Here is a 20,000-nt window from a genome sequence, read left to right as displayed (position 1 = left end):
CCTTTTAACTCCTCTACCTCAACTTAGCCTTAGCAAGCATTCAACATTCAACACCGGATTTTTTTGTTTTAATTCATTATCTGGTCCACTTGTTCCACGAAAGCGAAACTGACAAAGTGAGACGTTTGGGGGAGAGGGAGAAGGGCAGAGAGAGAGAAAGAGATATAAAGGGAGAAGGAGAAGGAGGAGAGAAGGGGGAAGGGGGAAAGGAAAGGGGAAAGGGGAAGGAAAAAAGGGGGAAAAAAGGAGAGAGGAGGAGGGAGGAGGGGAAAAGAATGAAACAAACAAATAGAATGGCAGAAACAGAGGAAGATAATAAAGAGAAAGAGAATGGCAAAAAAAGAGAGAACAGGCGAAAGCGAGAAGAAAAACCCAATTAACTGGAAAGAAAGAAAGAAAGAAAGAGAGAAAAAAATAGTCGAATCCTTCCACCTCCCTCCTCCTGACCCCAAGTCCTCAACCTCGCCCCCCCCCCCTTCCCCAAAAGTCCCTTCCACCTGACCCTTTAACTGATTCCTCCCTGTATTATTCTGCCAATGAACAGGAAATGCCAATCAATCAACAGTCGGCGAGGTAAAGGGGAGGAGGGGGAAAGGGGAGGGGGGAAGGGAAGAAGAAAGGGGGAGGGGAAAAGGGAAAAAGGGGGGGGAAAGGGGGGAAGAAGGGGGGGGGGGGGGGGAAAAGGGAGAAAGGGGGGGGGAAAGGGAAAAAAAAGGAAAAAGGGGGGGGGAAAAGAGAGGGGAAATACAAGGGGGGGTAGAATAAAAAGGAAACTGGAAAAAAAAGGGGGGAAAGCGAAAGGGGATAAATGGAGGGGGAAAGGATTCGGGGGGAAATGGGGGGGGGGGGAGTTTTCGTTTACTATCATCGTTGCATTCCAATTGCAACACATAAAAAAGAAAGAAATTTTGGAAATAAATAGAGAAAAAAAAAAACAAAGAGAGAAGTGAAAGGAAATACATGTTTGGGAAATGATAAACTGAAAAGTCAATATCCTCACAAAGACACAAATAAAGCGTGTGTCCGTGCATGAATGCGTGTGCATGACCGCATGTGCGTGTATGGCGCCCCCCCCAAAAAAAAACGCGACAGCCCCCCCCCCCCCTCCGTCAGAGAGCACCGCCTCCTCGACACAACCCGACCTCGAGGAATTCGGCCGCACGCGCATGCAAATCAACCTTCGTCCGGATCCCATTCACACCAGCAGCGAGAGAAAAAAAAATGAAAGTAAGGAAAATGCATGTTTAAACCTCATCAAGTCTTACGGTACACGCAGAACGAATTAGATGCGTGAGGGGAGACGCACCTAGAGGCACCAAGCTACTGCCTGACGAAGCCAGCTGACATCCGCGAAGCAAGTTGTTGCCCAAGCCTTACAGGGACAGAGAGAGAAGTGGCACTCCTTAGCAACCCAGGGACATGACAGTAACAACAAAAGCGACGAAATGTAACTGGCGATACTGAAATTTATTTATTTCTCTCTCTCTCTCTCTCTCTCTCTCTCTCTCTCTCGATCTCTCTCTCGTCTCTCTCTCTCTCTCTCTCTCTCTCTCTCTTTCTCTCTCTCTTCTCCTCTCTCCTTCCCTTTCCCCTTGCCCTCTCTTCCCTTTTCCCCTTGCCCTCTCTTCCCTTTTCCCCTTGCCCTCTCTTCCTCTCTTTCTTCATCTCCTTCTTCATCTCCTTCTTCCCCTCTTTCTTTCCCTCTCTCCTTCTTTCTCTTCCTCTTTTTCATCTCCTTCTTCCCTTTACTTTCTTTCCCTCTCTCCTTCTTCCTCTCCCTCCCTCATCTCCAACATCCCCTCTAACCCCTTCCTTCCTCCCAACCGGCCAGACGTCGCCGCCAAAACACGTGCTCCCCCCTCCGCCCCTCATCCCTCTCCCTCCCACCCCCCACCCTACCCCTCCTGTCGCCCGCCTGAGCCGTGGTTGCAGCACAACATCCAGTCAGGCACGATCGCTTCTTCGTGCATGTACGCACCTTGGCAGCACCTTTCCTCCTCCGCCCCCCCCCGGTTACTTAGTCACTGAGTCCTTCTATTCTTAGATTGAGAGGGATGGGGATAGGGGGGGGGGTTCCAATAAATACATGGCAGTGTGCACGTTGCTACATGCACGAGCAAAACACATGTTCATTACGTATGCGCGCATGTCCCCGCACACGCACACGAATAGTCGCCATTCCGATACGAACACACACATATGCTATTCTTGTCGATAAACTTTCCCTATTTAACAAACTTTAGGTGCTATGAAAACAATTCAATTAAGATAGATGTTTAAAAAAAGAAAGAAAGAAAGAAAGAAAGAAAGAAAGAAGAGGTAAACAATCCTTTCAAGAAATCGGACCACCCGCAAGATGTAAACAAAGCCCTGACGCAAACATCCTTCAAGATCCGTAGATAAGGATTTCCTCGTGTCCATAACTCTCTCTCTCTCTCTCTCTCTCTCTCTCTCTCTCTCTCTCTCTCTCTCTCTGCTCTCTCTCTCTCTCTCTCTCTCTCTCTCTCGCTCGCTCGCTCGCTCTCTCTCTCTCCTCTCTCTCTCCTCGCTCCTCTCTCTCCTCTCGTCTCTCTCTCTCTCTCTCGTCGCTCTCGTCTCTCTCTCTCGCTCTCTCTATCTCTCGCTCTCTCTCTCTCTCGTCTCTCGCTCTCGCTCTTTCTCGCTCTCGCAAAGACCGACCGACTTTCAGGCTGACACTAGGGAACTACTGAACTTCATCACCCTTAAGCCACCACGGAGAAAGTGTGGGCCCGAGCGCTGAGCAACGGACACTCAAACGATCAATCTTCGGCTAAATGTTACGAATAAGATGCTGAAAGTGAATCGATCGCCAAAGATCCATAATGACCACAGCCGCCACAGTCACTATTAGAAAAGTTGAGCCAGCTACTTGTGGTAGAGCTGCTAGTACACTTACTCACTTATTCATTCACTCTCTTTCACTCTCACCCCCTCCCTCCTTCTCCCTTGCTCCCTACCTCTCTCTCTCCCTCCCTTCCTCCCTCCCGCTCCCTTCCTCCCTCCCTCGCCCTTCCTCCCTCCCTCTCCATTCCTCCCTCCCTCCCTCCCTCTCCCTTCCTTCCTCCCTCCCTCCCTCTCCATTCCTCCCTCCCGCTCCCTCCCTCCCTCCCTCTCCATTCCTCCCTCCCTCCCTCCCTCGCCCTTCCTTCCTCCCTCTGTCACCCAATGGATGGTGAAGATGTTCGATTTTTCAGGGCGTCCCCGAGTTGACAGAGCAGGAGAGAGGAGAGAGAGAAGAGAGAGAAATAGAGAGAGAGAGAAGAAAGAGAGAGAGAGAGAGAGAGAGAGTGAAAGAAAGAGAGAGAGAGAAAGAGTGAAAGAAAGAGAAAAAAAAGAAAAAAAGGAGAAGAAAGAGAGAAAAAAAAGGAGAGAGAAAGAAAAGAGAGAAAAGGGGAGAGAGAAACGAGAGAGAGAAAGAAGAGAGAAAAAGAAAAAAAAAGAAAAAAGGGGAAAGAAAAGAAAAAAAAGGAAAAAAAAAAAGATAAAGAAAAAAAGAGGGAAAATAAAAAAAAAAAAGAAAAAAAAAAGATAAAAAAAAGGAAAAAAAAAAAAGAAAGAGAGAGAGAAAGAGATCCAAACAGACAGCCAGACAGAGAGGAAATAAACAGGGACAGAGAGACCCATTCAATCGTGCAAGAAATGAAACCCCCAAAATTCCCCGTCCCCCCCTTGGAAAGCAACTTCGAACGCAGTAGTAGAGCAGGCAAGATTTTATAGCCGCTAAATAAAGAAAATAATCATGTCAGGTGAATGTCAGTTTTACACGTGCTGGCTGACCATCAGACGTGACATGTGGAGCATCCCTGAAATCTGCTTTATCCTGAGAATCTGCTTTATCCTGAGAAACTGCTTTTTCCCGAAATCTGCTTATCCTGAGAATCGCTTTATCCCCGAGAAACCTTTTTCCCGGAATCGCTTTTTCCTGAAATTGCTTTATCCTGAAATTGCTTTATCCTGAGAATCTGCTTTATCCTGAGAATCTGCTTTATCCTGAGAATCTGCTTTATCCTGAGAATCTGCTTTATCCTGAGAATCTGCTTTATCCTGAGAATCTGCTTTATCCTGAGAATCTGCTTTATCCTGAGAATCTGCTTTATCCTGAGAATCTGCTTTAAATATAATACAGAGTAAAAACGAGAAGCATTTCCTACTGCCATTGGCTCTTATCAAGCACTGAAGCGTTGGAGTTGCCTGGCCTCCGGTTTCCACACATGTCTACTAAAATATGTCTGGCGAATTGGCATTGTTCACTTATTTTCTCGTTCGTTCTCTCTTTTCCATTTCCTCTCCTCTTCTCTTTCCTCTCCTCTCTCTCTTTCCTCCTCTCTCTCTTTTCTCTCTCGTCTCTCATCTCATCTCTAGTATATTTGTATATACATTTTGGTTTGCTCTAGAATCCAAATATTCCCAAAGTTGAGAAAATATCAAAAACAAAAATGCATATAACTTTCCGGCACCGCACGCATGTTTATATGAGCTAAAAGGAAAGTCTTTCCCTCGCAAAAAAAAAAAAAAAAAAAAAAAAAAAAAAAAAAAAAAAAAAAAAAAAAAAAATCCCGTGCCTACCCTTGTTGAAGCAAATTTTAAATCAAACCCTGATATCAAGCCCATGTTCCTGCGTGCAAGCAAGGGATGAAGGCAAGACGGATTAAGGCAGCTCACTCCTTAGGGGGGGGGGTGTAAGGAATCTCGGCCTCCTTTCACCATTGGTTCAACATTTGCAACTTTTCTCTCTCTCTTGCTCTGTCCTTCAATCACTCCTTCCTTCTCCTCCTATCATTATCTCCCTCCACTTTCTCCCCTTCCAGTCGCCCTTCTCTTTCAACCCTCTTCGCATCCCGTCTCTCCTTATTCCTTTCCTTCATTCCCTTCCCTGCACCACGCCCTTCTCTTTCTCTCCTCCCAATCGCCTCTTCCTCTATTTCTGTCCTTCAATCCTCTGTCTGTCTGTCTGTCTGTCTGTCTGTCTGTCTGTCTGACTGTCTGTGTGTCTGTCTGTTGTCTGTCTGTGTGTGTGTCTGTCTGTCTGTCTGTCTGTCTGTCTCCCTCTCTCTCTCTTTTATCTCTCTCTCTCTCTCTCTCTCTCTTCTCTTCTCTCTCTCCTCTTTCTCGCTCTCCTTTTTTCTCTCGCTCCTCTCTCTCCTCTCTCGCCTCTCTCTCTCGCCTCTCTCGCTCTCTCTCTCTCTCCTTCTCGCTCTCTCTCTCTCTCTCGCTCTCTCTCTCTCTCCTCTCTCGCTCTCTCTCTCTCTCTCGCTCTCTCGCTCTCTCTCTCTCTCTCTCCTCTCTCTCTCTCTCTCTCTCTCTCTCTCTCTCTCGAAGAAGAAGAAGAAGAAGAAGAAGAAGAAAAGAAAAAGAAAAAGAAAAAGAAAAAGAAAAAGAAAAAAAAAAGAAAAAAAGAAAAGAAGAAGAATAAGAATAAGAATAAGAAAGAGAAGAAGAAGAAGAAAAGAAGAAAAGAAGAAGAGGAAGAAGAAGAACAAGAACAAGAAGAAAGCAGAAGAAGAAGAAGAAGAACAAGAACAAGAAGACGAAGAAAAGTGCCCCAACCACACAGTCGTCCACAGAACAGCAGCTACTTGTTATCTCAGATAAAGAAACACCCAAGTCATTGCCTGTATTTACCTTCCTCCGATAACACATCACCTGAGACCTATAATACGTCTCAATACCTGCACCACACTCGATCTGCCGACGCCTTACCTCGTGAATCTCATTTCAAAAGCTACGCGAGCCATGGGATAATCAAATTAAGAACCGATAAATAGTAGTAGTAATAATAATAATAATAATAATAATAATAATAATAATAATAATAATAATAATAATAATAATAATAATAATAAATAATAATAAATAAAACAACAACAAAATAATAATAATAATAATAATAATAATAATAATAATAATAATAGTAATAACAATAATAGTAATAACAATAATAATAATAATAATAATAATAATAATACCAACAACAACAACAACAATAGTAACAAGTCTTAATGAAAAATAAAATATAAAATGATTTTCTATCCGGCTCCACCCCTCGCGTGTTCACCAAGCAGAGCGAAACAAGTACAGTGAACAATCCAAGTGACAGTAATAATAATGATGAAGCAGAGAGCGATGATGATGATGATGATGACGACGAAGACAAGAATTACTCAGATGGCAAAGTAAGAACTCGATTTGGGAAAGTTTTGTTTTCTAAGTTATTCGAAGTGAACGTCGCTTTCTAAGTTATTCGAAGTGAACGTTGCCTTCTAAGTTATTCGAAGTGAACGTTGCTTTATAAGTATCGAAGTGAACGTGCTCTAAGTATCGAGTGAACGTTGCTGCTAAGTTATTCGAAGTGAACGTTGCTTTATAAGTTATTCGAAGTGAACGTTGCTTGCTAAGTTATTTGAAAGTGAAACGTGCTTGCTAAGTTATTGAAGTGAACGTGCTTAAGTTATTCGAAGTGAACGTTGCTTGTTAAGTTATTCGAAGTGACCGTTGCTTGCTAAGTTATTCGAAGTGAACGTTGCTTTATAAGTTATACGAAGTGAACGTGCTGCTAAGTTATTCGAAGTGAACGTTGCTTGCTAAGTTATTCGAAGTGAACGTTGTTTGCTAAGTTATTCGAAGTGAACGTTGCTTGCTAAGTTATTCGAAGTGAACGTTGCTTGCTAAGTTATTCGAAGTGAACGTTGTTTTCCAAGTTATTCGAAGTGAACGTTGCTTTCTAAGATATTCAAAGTGAACGTTGTTTTCCAAGTTATTTGAAGTGAACGTTGCTTCCTAAGTTAGTCGAAGTGAACAGAGCTGAACTTAAGGTGACAAATTTCACCCGCTTAACTTAGGACACTCAAACCCGACGTGCATTTCTTGCCGCGTTCCTGCTGCCATTCCCCGAGCGATCATATCGGGGCCTTTCCTTTCCCTTAGGCCTACGGGACTTTGCCGACCTGCGCCCTGGTCTCGCCCTCAACCCGGCACGCTGGGGCCAGAGGAAGACTGCTTTGTGTGCGCGAACGTTTATTCTCCTCCCTTCTTTTTCCTCGCTCTTTTTCTCTTTCCCTTTCCCCTCAGCATGATTCTCCTCATCTTCTCGAGCTTTCCAATAACTCAACTATCCGCCCCCGTCCCCTCCCCTTCCCACCCCTCCCATCTCTTCCCCTCCCCTACCCACCCCACCCGACACCATCCCTCCCCTCACCTCCCCAACCCACCCCCACCCCACCCCCATCCTTTCCCTCCCCACCCCTCCCATCCCACCCTACCCCTATCCCTTCCTTCCCCCTTCCCCCAGGTACACGAAAAAAAAAATGGCACTCACCGGCCTGGCACAGCGCCCTTGTCTTCAGGTAGGCGATGGTGAGCCGCATGACAGACGCCTTGTCCAGCTGCGACACCGTCTGCGCCGGCAAGGGCAGGGCGTTGGCCAGCTCCGTGAAGATCTCGCTCTCCTTGCCTCGCCGACATCTTGCCGCGTCGCGAGACTTCTCCTTCCGCTTCTCGCTGTTCCTGGGGGGGAGGGGAGAAAAGGGGGCGTCAATTGCGGGGAATAAACTGCTGGAACACGATATGGGCCTTAAACAGGTGGGAGAGAAAGGGCCGATCGGTTAAAGCGTACAGATGGATAGGCAAGGGAGCGACTGTCAGCAACTGCGAATGAACGAAACGCGTGGTGGTGATGATGAAGAGCAAAGAAGAAAATTAATAATAATAATAATAATAATAATAATAATAATAATAATAATAATAATAAGTAGTAGTAGTAGTAGTAGAAGAAGAAGAAGAGGAAGAAGAAGAAGGAGAAGAAGGAAGAAGAAGAAGAAGAAGAAGAAGAAGAAGAAGAAGAAGAAGAAGAAGAAGAAGAAGAAGAAGAAGAAGAAGAATAGAAAGCATGGAACGATGAATAAATACGAATAAATTAAACAGACAGCAAGACAATGAGTTTGCAGCTGAAATTGCGATGAGGTAATAATGACATCCATGAACAAAGGCAGATCATGAATTCATAGCTCAAATAAAGAAGAAAAAGTATATACAGAGAAGACAAAAGAGTTCACAGCAACACATCATACAAAAAAAGAATAAAAAAATAAAGAAAGAAAGATAAACAAAGGATCAGACAAAGGAATGTTAATGCCATAAATCTAAACAATAAAATATTTACGTTCCAAAGGCTGGAAAATATCGAGCATTTCAAAGAGCGTTTATACCTCCCGAGCCGTTCGCATGATCAATCATTTTAGATAACGAGAGTATCCAAAACTGATCTCTCCGCTCCATTATTCTAACTCCGAAGGCATTTGGCCACAGTGTACGAAATGTTAAAAAGGGGGGGGTCGCTCCTAAAACGCTGGAATCACTGACACGAAGGGTTGGTCGAACTAAATGTGGCTTTGCTTTGGTTTACTTGCCCTCTTCTCTCTCTCTCTCTCTCTCCCTCTCTCTCTCTCTCTCTCTCTCTCTCTCTCTCTCTCTCTCTCTCTCTCTCTCTCTCCCCATACCAACCTCACATGGCGAAATGGCCCTGAACTTGGCCTACTACTGCCTTCGAAAGAGAGAAAACATCTCAAAATACACGAGATCAAAATCTGCAAGCAGAATTTATTTCAACAAACATAAAGGGAAAAGAGAGAGAGAGAGAGAAAAAAAACAGTTCGGAGCTGGCACGCGCCCCCAGCCAGCGCCGGCGCCCACTCCCAGCCACTCGCCGTCAGTCTTCCCCGCGGGACTTCCTCGTCAGGAGCGCCAAATCGTCTCCGAGGATCCCCGTGGCTAGTACCTGTTCCTCCTGCTGCCAATCCAGGAGAAGGGCGGCCTCCACAAAGGCGGCGCGACGTCAAGGGTGTTCCTTGGGTGCAGGCGAGCGAAGGTATTTCTGCATCCCCCAAGGGTCAAGTTTTTCAACATTTTTGATGTCTTTGATAATTCCTTGCAAAGTTAGGATGTTCTAGAAAGCGAAATGTTCCCCTTTCCTCCTTTACTCGTTCTGGGAGTTTTATCTTCTGGAATTCGTATCGAAATAACAGCGATGGGATGATTTCACTGGCTGAATATAGTCAGTGAGATCCACGATCTTTAATAATAAGCAATAGTCTAGTTCTACTCCTCAACAAACACTTATCCTCAAGTGAATAACATAAGCATCCTCAAATGAAATTTCATCAGGTTTCCAACATAAAAGTGCGACACAAGTAGGTATTTCCTCATTTCATTATCCTCTTGATATTTCCTCTGCTGTTTCTCTGACCAGCGGCTGAAGAAGCGCCCTTTCAACACCTTTCACTTCCAGAGGCGACGGAGCAAACGAAGCCCTGACTTCGTGCCGTCATGGACACGAGAGGGAAAGGGGGGAGGAAGGAGGAACGCTGGGATTCCTAAAGACAGCCCCCTTCCTCAGTGTTCAACGAATCTACACCACGGCCGTTCACGCGCAACCCATGAGCCGGTGGTGGCGGGTGAACAAAGTCCAGAGTTTGTCGCAGCAGTACCAGGTCATCTCCAGGATCTGGATGAAAGCCTGACTCCAGTCGATCGCAAAGAACACCTTGTAGCCGGCGTCTTTGCCCGGACCCATGACACGCTCACGGGAACACAAGCCAGGAGAAAACGAAGGCCAGTTCTACGCTCGCTTCTCACAGTAACGATATTGCACAAACTGACTATTGCGAGCACACAAGTACAAGCACGCGCGGAGTCACGCCCGGCCCATGATAAGCTGAGAGAACAAACATCCACAAGGAACACACGAAGGCACATGCGTCACAGGTCAGCCGGCGCTGGTGCCACGGGGCGGGGGTCGCGGGGAATGCAGTCCGAAAGCCAGCACAGCACAGCCACGAAACCGCCTCACTTCACCTTGACCTTCGTCAGGAGCAGCAGGGAATATCTGGGTGGAAGGTCAGGGCGAGGGCGCGGTAAGGCCGTGCTATGTGGCGAGGTGAGCGGCGGAGTACTGGCGCGGCCGCTGTTCAACCCATGAACACAAACCGCCAAGCATGTGCCAGGACGTAGGGGAAGGGGGAGGGGAAGGGCGGAAGGGGAGGGGGGAGGATGAAGGGGGGGAGGGGCGAAAGGGTTACTAGGGTACAGGTTACCGCCAGAGGGGACACTGCATCCTCTCAGCCTCCAGGCACTCGTGACCACCTTATCTGGCACGTCGTCTTGTTTGCATCTCCCCCCTCCCACCTGGCAGCCACCGCCCCCTTCCCCTCCAGCTCTTCCTCGAGTATGGGAGCACGTCGAATTCACACGCCGTCAACGTTTCGTGTTTGATTCGCGAATTCCCTCTCTCAGTGCCAACACCCCCTCTCCCTCCTCCCACCCGTCAGAATCACGCGCTAGATTGTTTATCCCCCTTCCCCCCCCCCTCCCAGCCACGTGGTGGAGTGAGGGGGGCGGTCCTCCTCCTCACTCCGTGCAACTTCGAAGGGAGGGAGATGGGAGGGGGAAAATGTGGATGCAGAGGAGGGATGGAAGAAAGAAGGGAGAGAGATGGCGAGAGAGAGAAGGAGCATGACAAGACAATGCCGTTGAACTCAAACAATAAGCCTCATGCTTTTGTAACCTTAAATAAGAGATATTACGCGCATGTGTTTCTACAGGAGTGCGTGTGTACGGGGTCTGCGTGTAGCGCTGCCTACATTCTCGCGCTGGTCATCCACACTTTGAACCACAGACCCCCTCCACATGGAATAAAGGTCACTGACACGACCCCCATAAAATGCGGCGCGAAAACAAACCCGCTTCAACCCGCACTGGCCAGCGAGCGGGGTTCACGCCTCACCAAAACAAGACGGGAGGCATATTAAAGCCTCCTCACAGGGCAGTACTACGACCCTTGCCAAGCGAAGGGCGCTTACAACACCCCTCCCCTTTCCTCCCTGCAGCCGCCTACCCCCTCCCCCTCCCCCTTGGTCACCTGTCTATCGACTCATCCACCCCCACGCCCTCCCCCACCTCTCCTCCTCCCCAGCGAGGGGTATTTGGGGAAGGGGCGACGCCGGAGCCAGCTGGCGGCCGGGCCAACCGCATGACGACCACATAAAAGCCTCATTAGTTCCCGCAAAAGGTGGAGGGAGGAGGAGGAGGAGGGGGAGGAGGGGTGGGAAGATAAGGGAAGAAAGGCGAAAGGGAGGGGAAGGGAAGGAGGACCAGGAAGGTGGAGGTAGGAAGAACAACTGGAGCAAAGGGGGGAAGAGAGAGAAAACGGATGGGATAGGCGGGAGTTGGGAAGAGGAAGAGAAGACAAGAGGAATAAATAACGAGGGCGAAGATGGGAAGGGGAAGGGGAAGGGGAGGGGAGGGGGAGGGGGAGGGGGGAGGGGCAAGAGGGAAGGGCAAGGGAAGAGGATGACTAGGGATACATAGGGAGATAGGGAGGGGGCGAACGGACGGGGTGTGGGGGCGCTAGATGTCCATATTATGCAACCACTACTGCCATATGGGTGGGGGTGATGCTATTATGTAAAGAGAAAGTATGTATAATATATATATATATATATATATATATATATATATATATATATATATATATAGAGAGAGAGAGAGAGAGAGAGAGAGAGAGAGAGAGAGAGAGAGAGAGAGAGAGAGAGAGAGAGAGAGAGAGAGTGTGCGTATGTAAGTGAGTGTGTGTATGTAAATGCGTTTGTGCATGTAAGTGCGTGTGTGCATGTAAGTGCGTGTGTGCATGTAAGTGCGTGTGTGCATGTAAGTGCGTGTGTGTATGTAAGTAAGTGCGTGTGTGCATGTAAGTGCGTGTGTGCATGTAAGTGCGTGTGTGCATGTAAGTGCGTGCGTGTGTGCGCGAGCGAACGATTCATTTAACATGCCAATCACACGCGTCCACACACTCGCAAGGAACGGAATCCCGGAAGCACCACAGTGAAGTAGCCCCACTGAACGAAAGTACTCACACTTGCGAAGGGTGTCGCTCTCACTTAAGGGTGAGCGGTTGCTACTCTTGAGCCCCGCCCGTTTGACACGCAGTACAAGGCCGGCAGTCATGGAGGCCCTCGATGGGCACTGCCAGCTGCCATAACAAACATCCCGTGGGCCAAGATTTATAACGCCCTCTGTGTACGTATGGAGAAGAGCTACGCGTATGCTTGTGATTGCTTGTGCTTTACATACATTACACCTTATATCTCGTGATCAAATAAACAATTAAGACACAAGACGTTTCCAATTCTCCTGCGAGGGTGTTCGGGCAGCGGACGTCACTCCTCACACAGCTTCTCCTAAGCCAAGTGGCACGTAGTTGCTACCCCACCTTCCCCTTCCTTTCCCTTCCCCCACCCCCTCTCCGTCACCCCTCCTCTCTTCTCCTCCCCTCCCCCACCCCCTCTCCGTCACCCCTCCTCTCTTCTCCTCCCCTCCCCCTCTTTAGCTCCCTCCCCCTTCCCCAGCCTCTTCTGGCCCAGAGGACGCACCAAAGAGTCTCGTAAATTGGTTTCGTGAATCAGGTGATGCCCAGGTGAAGCCCACGGTCTCACCTTGACGGGAATGCGCAGGGGCCGGCCACGCTCGCCTCACGTACTCGCTCACACTGCCCTGGGTGTTTCGCAGATGCAGTTCCTTTACACTGTAGCCTAATTCAACACGATTTACCCACAAAGTCGCAACGGTGAAACAAAAAAAAAAATATGATGCCAGGAGAGGAAGGGAAAGCAAGATCCAAATAACGTAACGAAAGGTAAAACAGACCCGTGAGGCGAAAGAGATTTGACTGATTATTTACACCCGAATGAGGAAAAGGAGGAGGAGGAGGAGGAGGACGGAGAACCACCTCAAGGCAAGCGCCAGACGGCCTCGGCGCCAAGACGTCCGGGGGGAGAGCGCCTCCACGGGGACACCACGACACAAAACTCGGACGAACGACAGCGAGACAACGACCGAGATAAATCCAATACTGACTTCATCTCCTTGACAAAGATTCAGCCCAGATTGCACGTCCATTCTGAGACCCTAAAAGCATCCTCTGGCAGCTCGTCTGTGCAACATCCAAACAGGGAGAGGAGAGAGAGCGCCGCGCCGTGGCCTGACGACGCCAGGGACAGATTGAGTGTAATTGCTACATGGGTCAGCGGCCGCGCCTGACCCGTCCCTTGCGTCAGGGACTCGCTCTTTCTCCTCTCCTCTCTTCCCTTCTCTCTTCTCTTCTTTTCTCTTCTCTTCTCCCTCCCTCTCGCTCAAGATGATGCTCACTCGCTCACTCTTTCTCATTAGCACATACAAACTCACTCACCCCACCTCATTCATTCTCACTCTTTCTCTCACTCCACTCACTCACTGGCTAACCCACCCAATCAATCCCTCACCACCCACTCACTCATTCACGCACCTATCCACACTCACCTGCTCGCCCACCCAAACACCCATCCACCCACTCCCTCGCCTACTCACATCATAACCCACCCACAACCCACTCCCTCACCCACCCACCCACTCACTTACCCACTCACATCATAACTCACCCACAACACACTCTCTCACCCACCACAACCCACTCCCACTCACCCACCCATACATCCACCCACCCACTCACATCATTTCCCACCCACCCACCAACCCACCCACCCACTCCGTCCATTCCCCTCCCGACACAAACACACCCGCGCGGCGCCCGCACCCGACGCAATATCGCACCGGCCACTAGTCCCCGTCACGCACCCTTTGTCTTGTCACAGCGGAGCCCTACCTTGCCTTCTCTTGCCTGGGCTGGGAATCCGAAGGGCGTACGGAACACCCAAAGAGGGCATGGGGGTGGGGGTGGGGTGGGGGTGATGTGTGAGAATGCATGTGTGTATGTGCGTTGAGGGAGGTTCGAGGGGTAGAGGTACAGGTACAGGTAGATGGTGGTTCGTTGCGGTGGTGGTTGAGGGAGGGGAGGATGGAGGTGGGTTTGGTGGTGGTGCTACAGGTGGAGGTGGAGGTGGAAATGAGAGTGAAGGTGGAGGTGGAAGTGGAGGTAGAGGTAAAGTAGAGGTGGAGGTGGAGGTAGAGGTGGAGATGGAGGGAGATGGAGATGGGAGACAGAGATGGAAGTAGATGTAATTTTAAAAAAAATGAAGGTGTAGGAAGTAGTACACGTAGATGTGCAGAAGTGGAGGCGACAGCAGCATTCGCCGAGGCTGGCAAAGACGACAAGCGGCGCCACCACAAAGAAACGAAGACGACCACAGCCACCACAAGCACGGAGGGACGGCCCAGCGGAGTCGAGCAGCGGGGTAACAGGGCGCATCGCAAAGGTCGCGCGAGTACAAGCAGACCCACCACTCCCGCTTCCTGACCTCGACGCAGCGGCAGCGCGGGGACCCACTCGCTCGCATGCACGCGCACCTTGAGGCTGCCCTCTGAATACAATGGAGGGGGGGGGGGGGGAAGGGGAAGGCAAGGAGGGACGGGAGAGGGGAGAGGAGAGGAGGGGAGGGGAGGGAGGATAGGGAAGAGGGAGAGGGAGGAGGAGGATAGGGAAGAGGGAGGGGGAACATAGGGAGGGAGGGAGGGAGGGAGGGGGAGGGAACAGGGGATGAGCAGGGAGAGGAAGAGGAAGGGGAATGGGGGGAAAGAATGGGATAGGGAGGGAGGAGGGAGAGGAAGGGAGTAGGGGAGGGAATGGAAGCCAAATAGTGGAATGGGGAAGAGGGATCATAGGAAGAAGGGGAAGGGACGGGAAAGGAGAAGACAGAAAGAGTGGGAAAGGGAAGAGAGATGGAGGGAGGAGGAAGAGAGTAAAAAAGTAACAGGGGTACATGAAAAGAAAGAGAAGGGGGAAGAGAAGAGACAGAAGGGCGAGAGAATTGATTAAATAGATTAAAAGGGGCGAAGAGAACAAGAGAAAAGAAAGAAGAAGAGAAAAAAAGAGAACAAGAGAAAAGCAAGAATAGAGGACACAACCTTTTCCGGCCTCCCCCCCCCCCCCCTCTCCCGAGATGACACTCCCCTCCACACGCCAATCGCGACCCGCCCTTCAGGTTGCGCGTCGCCAGGGCGCAGGCAGCCAAGCGATAACCCAGAATAGTACCGCTGCACATTCGCAACCTGTACCTAAGCGTACCCTTGGCATTGCAACCCCCCCCCCCCAACATGTAAAGTGCACTCACTCGCGCGCGCACAAACACACATACACACACGTATACACACACAAGCATACACACACACACACAAGCATACGTACACATACACGCGCAAGCACAAGCACACGTAGACATACACACAAGCACAAACACAAGCACACATACACGTACACACACACGCAAAAACGCACGTATACACACACAAGCACACGCACACACACACACGCATACGTACACATACACGCGCAAGCACAAGCACACGCACACGCGCACATACACACACAAGCACACATACACGTACACACACAAGCACACAAACGAACGGACCCTCAAACACAAACTTCTCTTTAATTCAGCAGCCTGGCGTAACATCTCCATGCTTAATTGCTCGGCATTTGACTTAATCACGCTGTTCATCAAGAATAAAAATGGACGCCACTATGGACGCTAATACAACAAGCAATGAATTCTAATCGACAAGATTCGCCTTAACGAACGCCCCGTGTCTTCATCTCGCCTTCTTTGTCTCATTTATTCATCTTTCCTTTCCTCCTCCTATTTACTGATTTCATTGATTTCTCTTTTATCGATTTCATGCCGACTGTCTTCCCTTCGTATCGCTCGTTCTTCGTTTCTTTATCTGCCTTCGTCCGTCTTCATCCTTATCAGCTTATCTTATTCTTACTTCTCTTTTTCTTTCCTTACTTATACATAAACAGCAACGATAACATAACCTCCTCATTTTAATAAAATTTCTTATAATCATCACCATCAAAATTGCGGTCATCACTATCAACCACCACCACCATCATCATCCCCCTTACTGTCACCTTCACCACCACTATCACCATCGCCAATCACCACCAATCACCCCCAAAACAACACCAACAAAAACCCGAGAGACCGAATCCCAACCGAAACCAAAATCCCCACATGAAATCACCCACTTAATCCACAAATCCACCGCCACCCATAAACAACAGCAAAATCCGCCCAAAAGCGAATTTCAATCCGGATCGCCCGAGCTCATTACCGACCCGCGCCCTTCGATTCGCGCCGCCGGGGACCGCATGCCAAGCGGGCGCCACGCACCTGCTCGTCATCCCAAGCACCTCGAGTCCTAGGGGGTTAAGGGGGAGAGGGGAGGGGGGAGGGGTTAAGGGGGAGGGAAGGGAGGTTAAGGGGGAGGAGTTAAGGGGGGGAGGGTAAGGGGGGAAAAAACGAGGAAAAGTGGAAAAGAAAAGAAAAAGAAGACACAGACAACAAGGCATTGATGTATATCACGCCATAATATTAGGATTCATGATCCTAATACGACAGCGAGATCAGATATCGCGACGCTTGACGCCCCGCGTTACTACAGCACGATGATTCTTTCCCGTTACTAACAATAAACAGCAAGTAAATAAGCCCTTTTAATAAAGAATTTCATGATAGATCATCACCATCAGAAGTACGGTCATACTATCGACCAGCACAGCACAATCACCGTATGTCACCTCAAGCCACTATACAAAAGCAACGACAAGAATACCAAAGAAAGAGAAAAAAAACGAGAGACGAATGAACGAAAAGGAGAAATCCGGGAGAAAGACCACTTAGAGAGAGAAATCACACCACGAGCAAACACGAAATGCCAAAAGCGAATTCAATCCGGATGGGACCGAGAGCATAAATACAAACCGAGACGATCGCGGAACCGGGAACGCAGCAAGGGGGGCACGACTGAACAAGACGAGAGAGGGAGGTGAGAGGGGAGAGGAGAGGGGAGAGGGGGGAGGGAAGGGAGGAGAGAAGAGAGAGAGAGAATGGGGGGAGAGGAGAGAGGGGGAGAGGGGAGAAGAAGGCCGAGGGGGAGGGGGAGAAAGAGAGGCAAAGAGGTTGAAACGAAAAGGGAAAGAAGAGGAGAGAAGAGAGAGATGAGAGAGGGAGAGGAGGGAGAGGAGAGAGGAGAGAGAGAGAGAGGAGGAGAGGGAGAGAGAGAAGAAGAGAGACAAAGAGAGAGAGAAAAAGAGAGAAGGAGAGAGAGAGAGAGAGAGAGAGGCAGAGAGATGAGAGAGAGAGAAAAGAGAGAGAGAAAGGAGAGGAGGAGAAAGAGAGAGAGAAAACAGAGAGAAAGAGAGAGAGAGAGAGAGAGAGAGAGAGAGGAAGAGGAGTGGGGGAAGATGGAGGGAGGGAGAGATGGAGGGAGGGAGAAATGGAGGGAGGGAGGGAGGGAGGAGGTAGAGAGCGAGAGATCAGACAGCAAGAAGATAGGAGAGGGAGAATGAGATAAAGACGAGGGAGTGAAGGAGTGAGTGAAATGGCAGCGAGTTAAAGAAGAAGAAAAAAGAAGAAGAAGAAGAAGAAGAAAGAAGGAGAAAAAGAAGTAGAGGAAGACTCAACTGTCAAAAGCGAGCCACCCGACTGTTCTCCTCCGCACATCGAAACACCGGTAAACTACAACCCAAGAGACAGACTCGAGCGCCCAAACTTTAAACAAAAAATAAATAAAAAATAATAATAAATAAAACAATAATAAATAAAAAAAAAATAAATAGATAATCAAAAATAAATCACTAAAATCAAATAACATCAGATCAAGCAAGCCGCCGCAAAATATCTCCCACCCCCTCCCCTCCCCTCCCCCCTCTCTCCCCCTCCCTCCCCCCGCCCAAGAAAACTAATATCAGATTCGGGAACTAATTAAGGACGCCGCTTGAAAACAGCGCCGGGCCTCCACCTTGGCCCTCAAGGCTCGACCAACGCCGCGCCAGGAATTTAATGTCGGCCGCTCGAAAAGCCTTCTCCACCCCCCCCCCCCACACACCCCACACACACCCCCACCCCCACCCCCCCAGCGCCGATTTCCCCCCACGCCGCCGACGAGAACATGACACAGTGTGAATGCGAGTGTTCTTTCTCTTTTTCCCTTTCGCTGTCCTTTCCGTGGGTTATTTTTACGTTCTTCTCTCTCTTCGCTCACTCTTTATTCCTCTTCACTTCCTTATTCGTTCGTCTTACCTTTCTCCACCTCCCCTACTCCATTCCTTGTTTACATTTCGTCTATCTCTTGCTTTCTCTGTCCCTTTCTTCTCCCTCTCTCATCTCCCATCTCATTTGTACTCTCCTTCACATTCTTTTGGTTCCTGCTCCCCTTTTCTTTCTTTCTTTCTTTTTTTTCTTTCTTTCTTTCTTTCTTTCTTCTCTCTCTTCCCCGCCTGCTTTCCATAACTACCCCCCCTCCTCCCTTTTTCTGCACCTCCCTTTTTTTCTCTTTCTCATCCCCTTCCTTCCTCCCTCCCTCCCTTTCCCCTCCCCTCCCCCCCTCCTCGCCGCGTAGGCACGCCACCTCGATCATTTAGCTAATGGCCGTCCAAGCCTCTCTCCGTCTGGCTGGCACTGGCGGCGTTCCATGCAATCCTGATCTCGCGCCGACGACGAGTGACGTGCCCCCGGCAACGTAGCTCGTCCTGCTCGACCCCGGCAGGAGTCTCGACCCTTTTACGACCGCTGCCACGTGTGCACGGACATGCAGGCAAATAAGACGCTCTTACAACCACTTACACCTTTGTGCATATACAGCTATTAATAACACACCGAGACGCACACAGCATAATGCATGCAAGCAAGCAAGCATACGCATACGCTGCATACACGCAGGCACGCACGTAGGTCCACAGTATAATCTAGCAAGCGCCCTTGACGAGGCACGGGGACACAAAAGCAAATAAAACACAAAAACAAATACCCGAGACAAACACAAACACGAAAAACAAACACACAACACATACAACACAAACGCCGACATCGCACCGAACGCAAACACACGATATAAACATCAAAAACAAACACACAACACAAACACATTAACATGAAAGCCTATATCGCGCCTATCACGGCCGCAAAGAGAGAGAGAGAGAGAGAGAGAGAGAGAGAGAGAGAGAGAGAGAGAGAGAGAGAGAGAGAGAGAGAGAGAGAGAGAGAGAGAGAGAGAGAGAGAGAGAGAGAGAGAGAGAGAGAAAGGGAGAGAGAAAGGGAGAGAAAGAAAGACTGAAAGGCGGAAACAGAGAAAGCAAGCAAGAAAGAAAGAATGAGAGAGAGAGAGAGAAAGAAAAAGAAAGAAAAAAAGAGACCGAGAATAAGAGAGAAGAAATAAAAAAAAGGAAAACTGAACATGCGTTACAATAAGACGAAAGTGACGCAGATATTGCATATCAACGTCGACCTAAAAGCATTGAATACAACTCAAAGCGGAAGGAGAGAGACGCCGACGGAGGAACGCGCGCCGAGAAAGACAATGCGAGGGAGGGAGCGAGGGAGGGAGCGAGGGAGGGAGGGGATTTAAAGGCCCTTTAGGAGGTAATGTGGGGGGGTGGGAGGGAGGGAGGGAGGGGGAGAGGGGGGGGGGAGGAGGAGGAGGAGGAGGAGGAGGAGGAGGAGGAGGAGGAGGAGGAGGTCGAGGAGGACGAGGAGGAGGAGGAGGAGGAGGAGGAGGAGGAGGAGGAGGAGGAGGAGGAGGAGGAGGAGGACGGGGGGGAGAGGAGGAGCGTGGGAGGAAGAGAAGTGCAGGAGAAAAGAAGATGGCGGAAGGAGGAGAGGGTGGGCAATAATAAAAATAAAAAGAACAAGAAAAACCGTATGAAGAATGCAACTACATTTACCATTAATTACAACATCAAACGCAACAACAATAAAAACGCAAAACAAAAGACGAACAAGAAGAAAAACAGAAAAAAACGTGAGATGGGAAGAAAACAAAAATAAGACAGGAAAAGAAGACGTATGAGGGGAAAAACAGTAAACAGAAGAAACAAAAACTGGAAAATGACAACGAACGACAGGAAGCAGAGAAAGACAATAAAGTAAAATAAATAAAACAAAATAAAAAATATACAAAGAGAGACAATAGATGAAAAAGGAAGAGATAAA

At 48.9% G+C, this 20,000-nt stretch overlaps 1 protein-coding gene across 1 annotated transcript in view; it reads right to left on the bottom strand.

Moving 5' to 3' along the window:
* The window catches only part of LOC119575655 (protein similar-like), a 135,823-nt gene that overhangs the window by 103,347 nt on the left and 12,476 nt on the right, over positions 1 to 20,000 (bottom strand). The window contains 3 exon segments of the mRNA XM_037923285.1: positions 3,799 to 3,943; positions 3,988 to 4,127; positions 7,310 to 7,524. Coding sequence (XP_037779213.1) covers positions 3,799 to 3,943; positions 3,988 to 4,127; positions 7,310 to 7,524 — 500 coding nt within the window.

Source organism: Penaeus monodon, chromosome 7 (genome assembly GCF_015228065.2).
Source record: "Penaeus monodon isolate SGIC_2016 chromosome 7, NSTDA_Pmon_1, whole genome shotgun sequence".
NCBI classification, from domain to species: Eukaryota; Metazoa; Arthropoda; class Malacostraca; order Decapoda; family Penaeidae; genus Penaeus; species Penaeus monodon.
The sequence above is the reverse complement of the archived record's forward strand: the minus strand, read 5'-3'. Positions and strand labels throughout refer to the sequence as shown.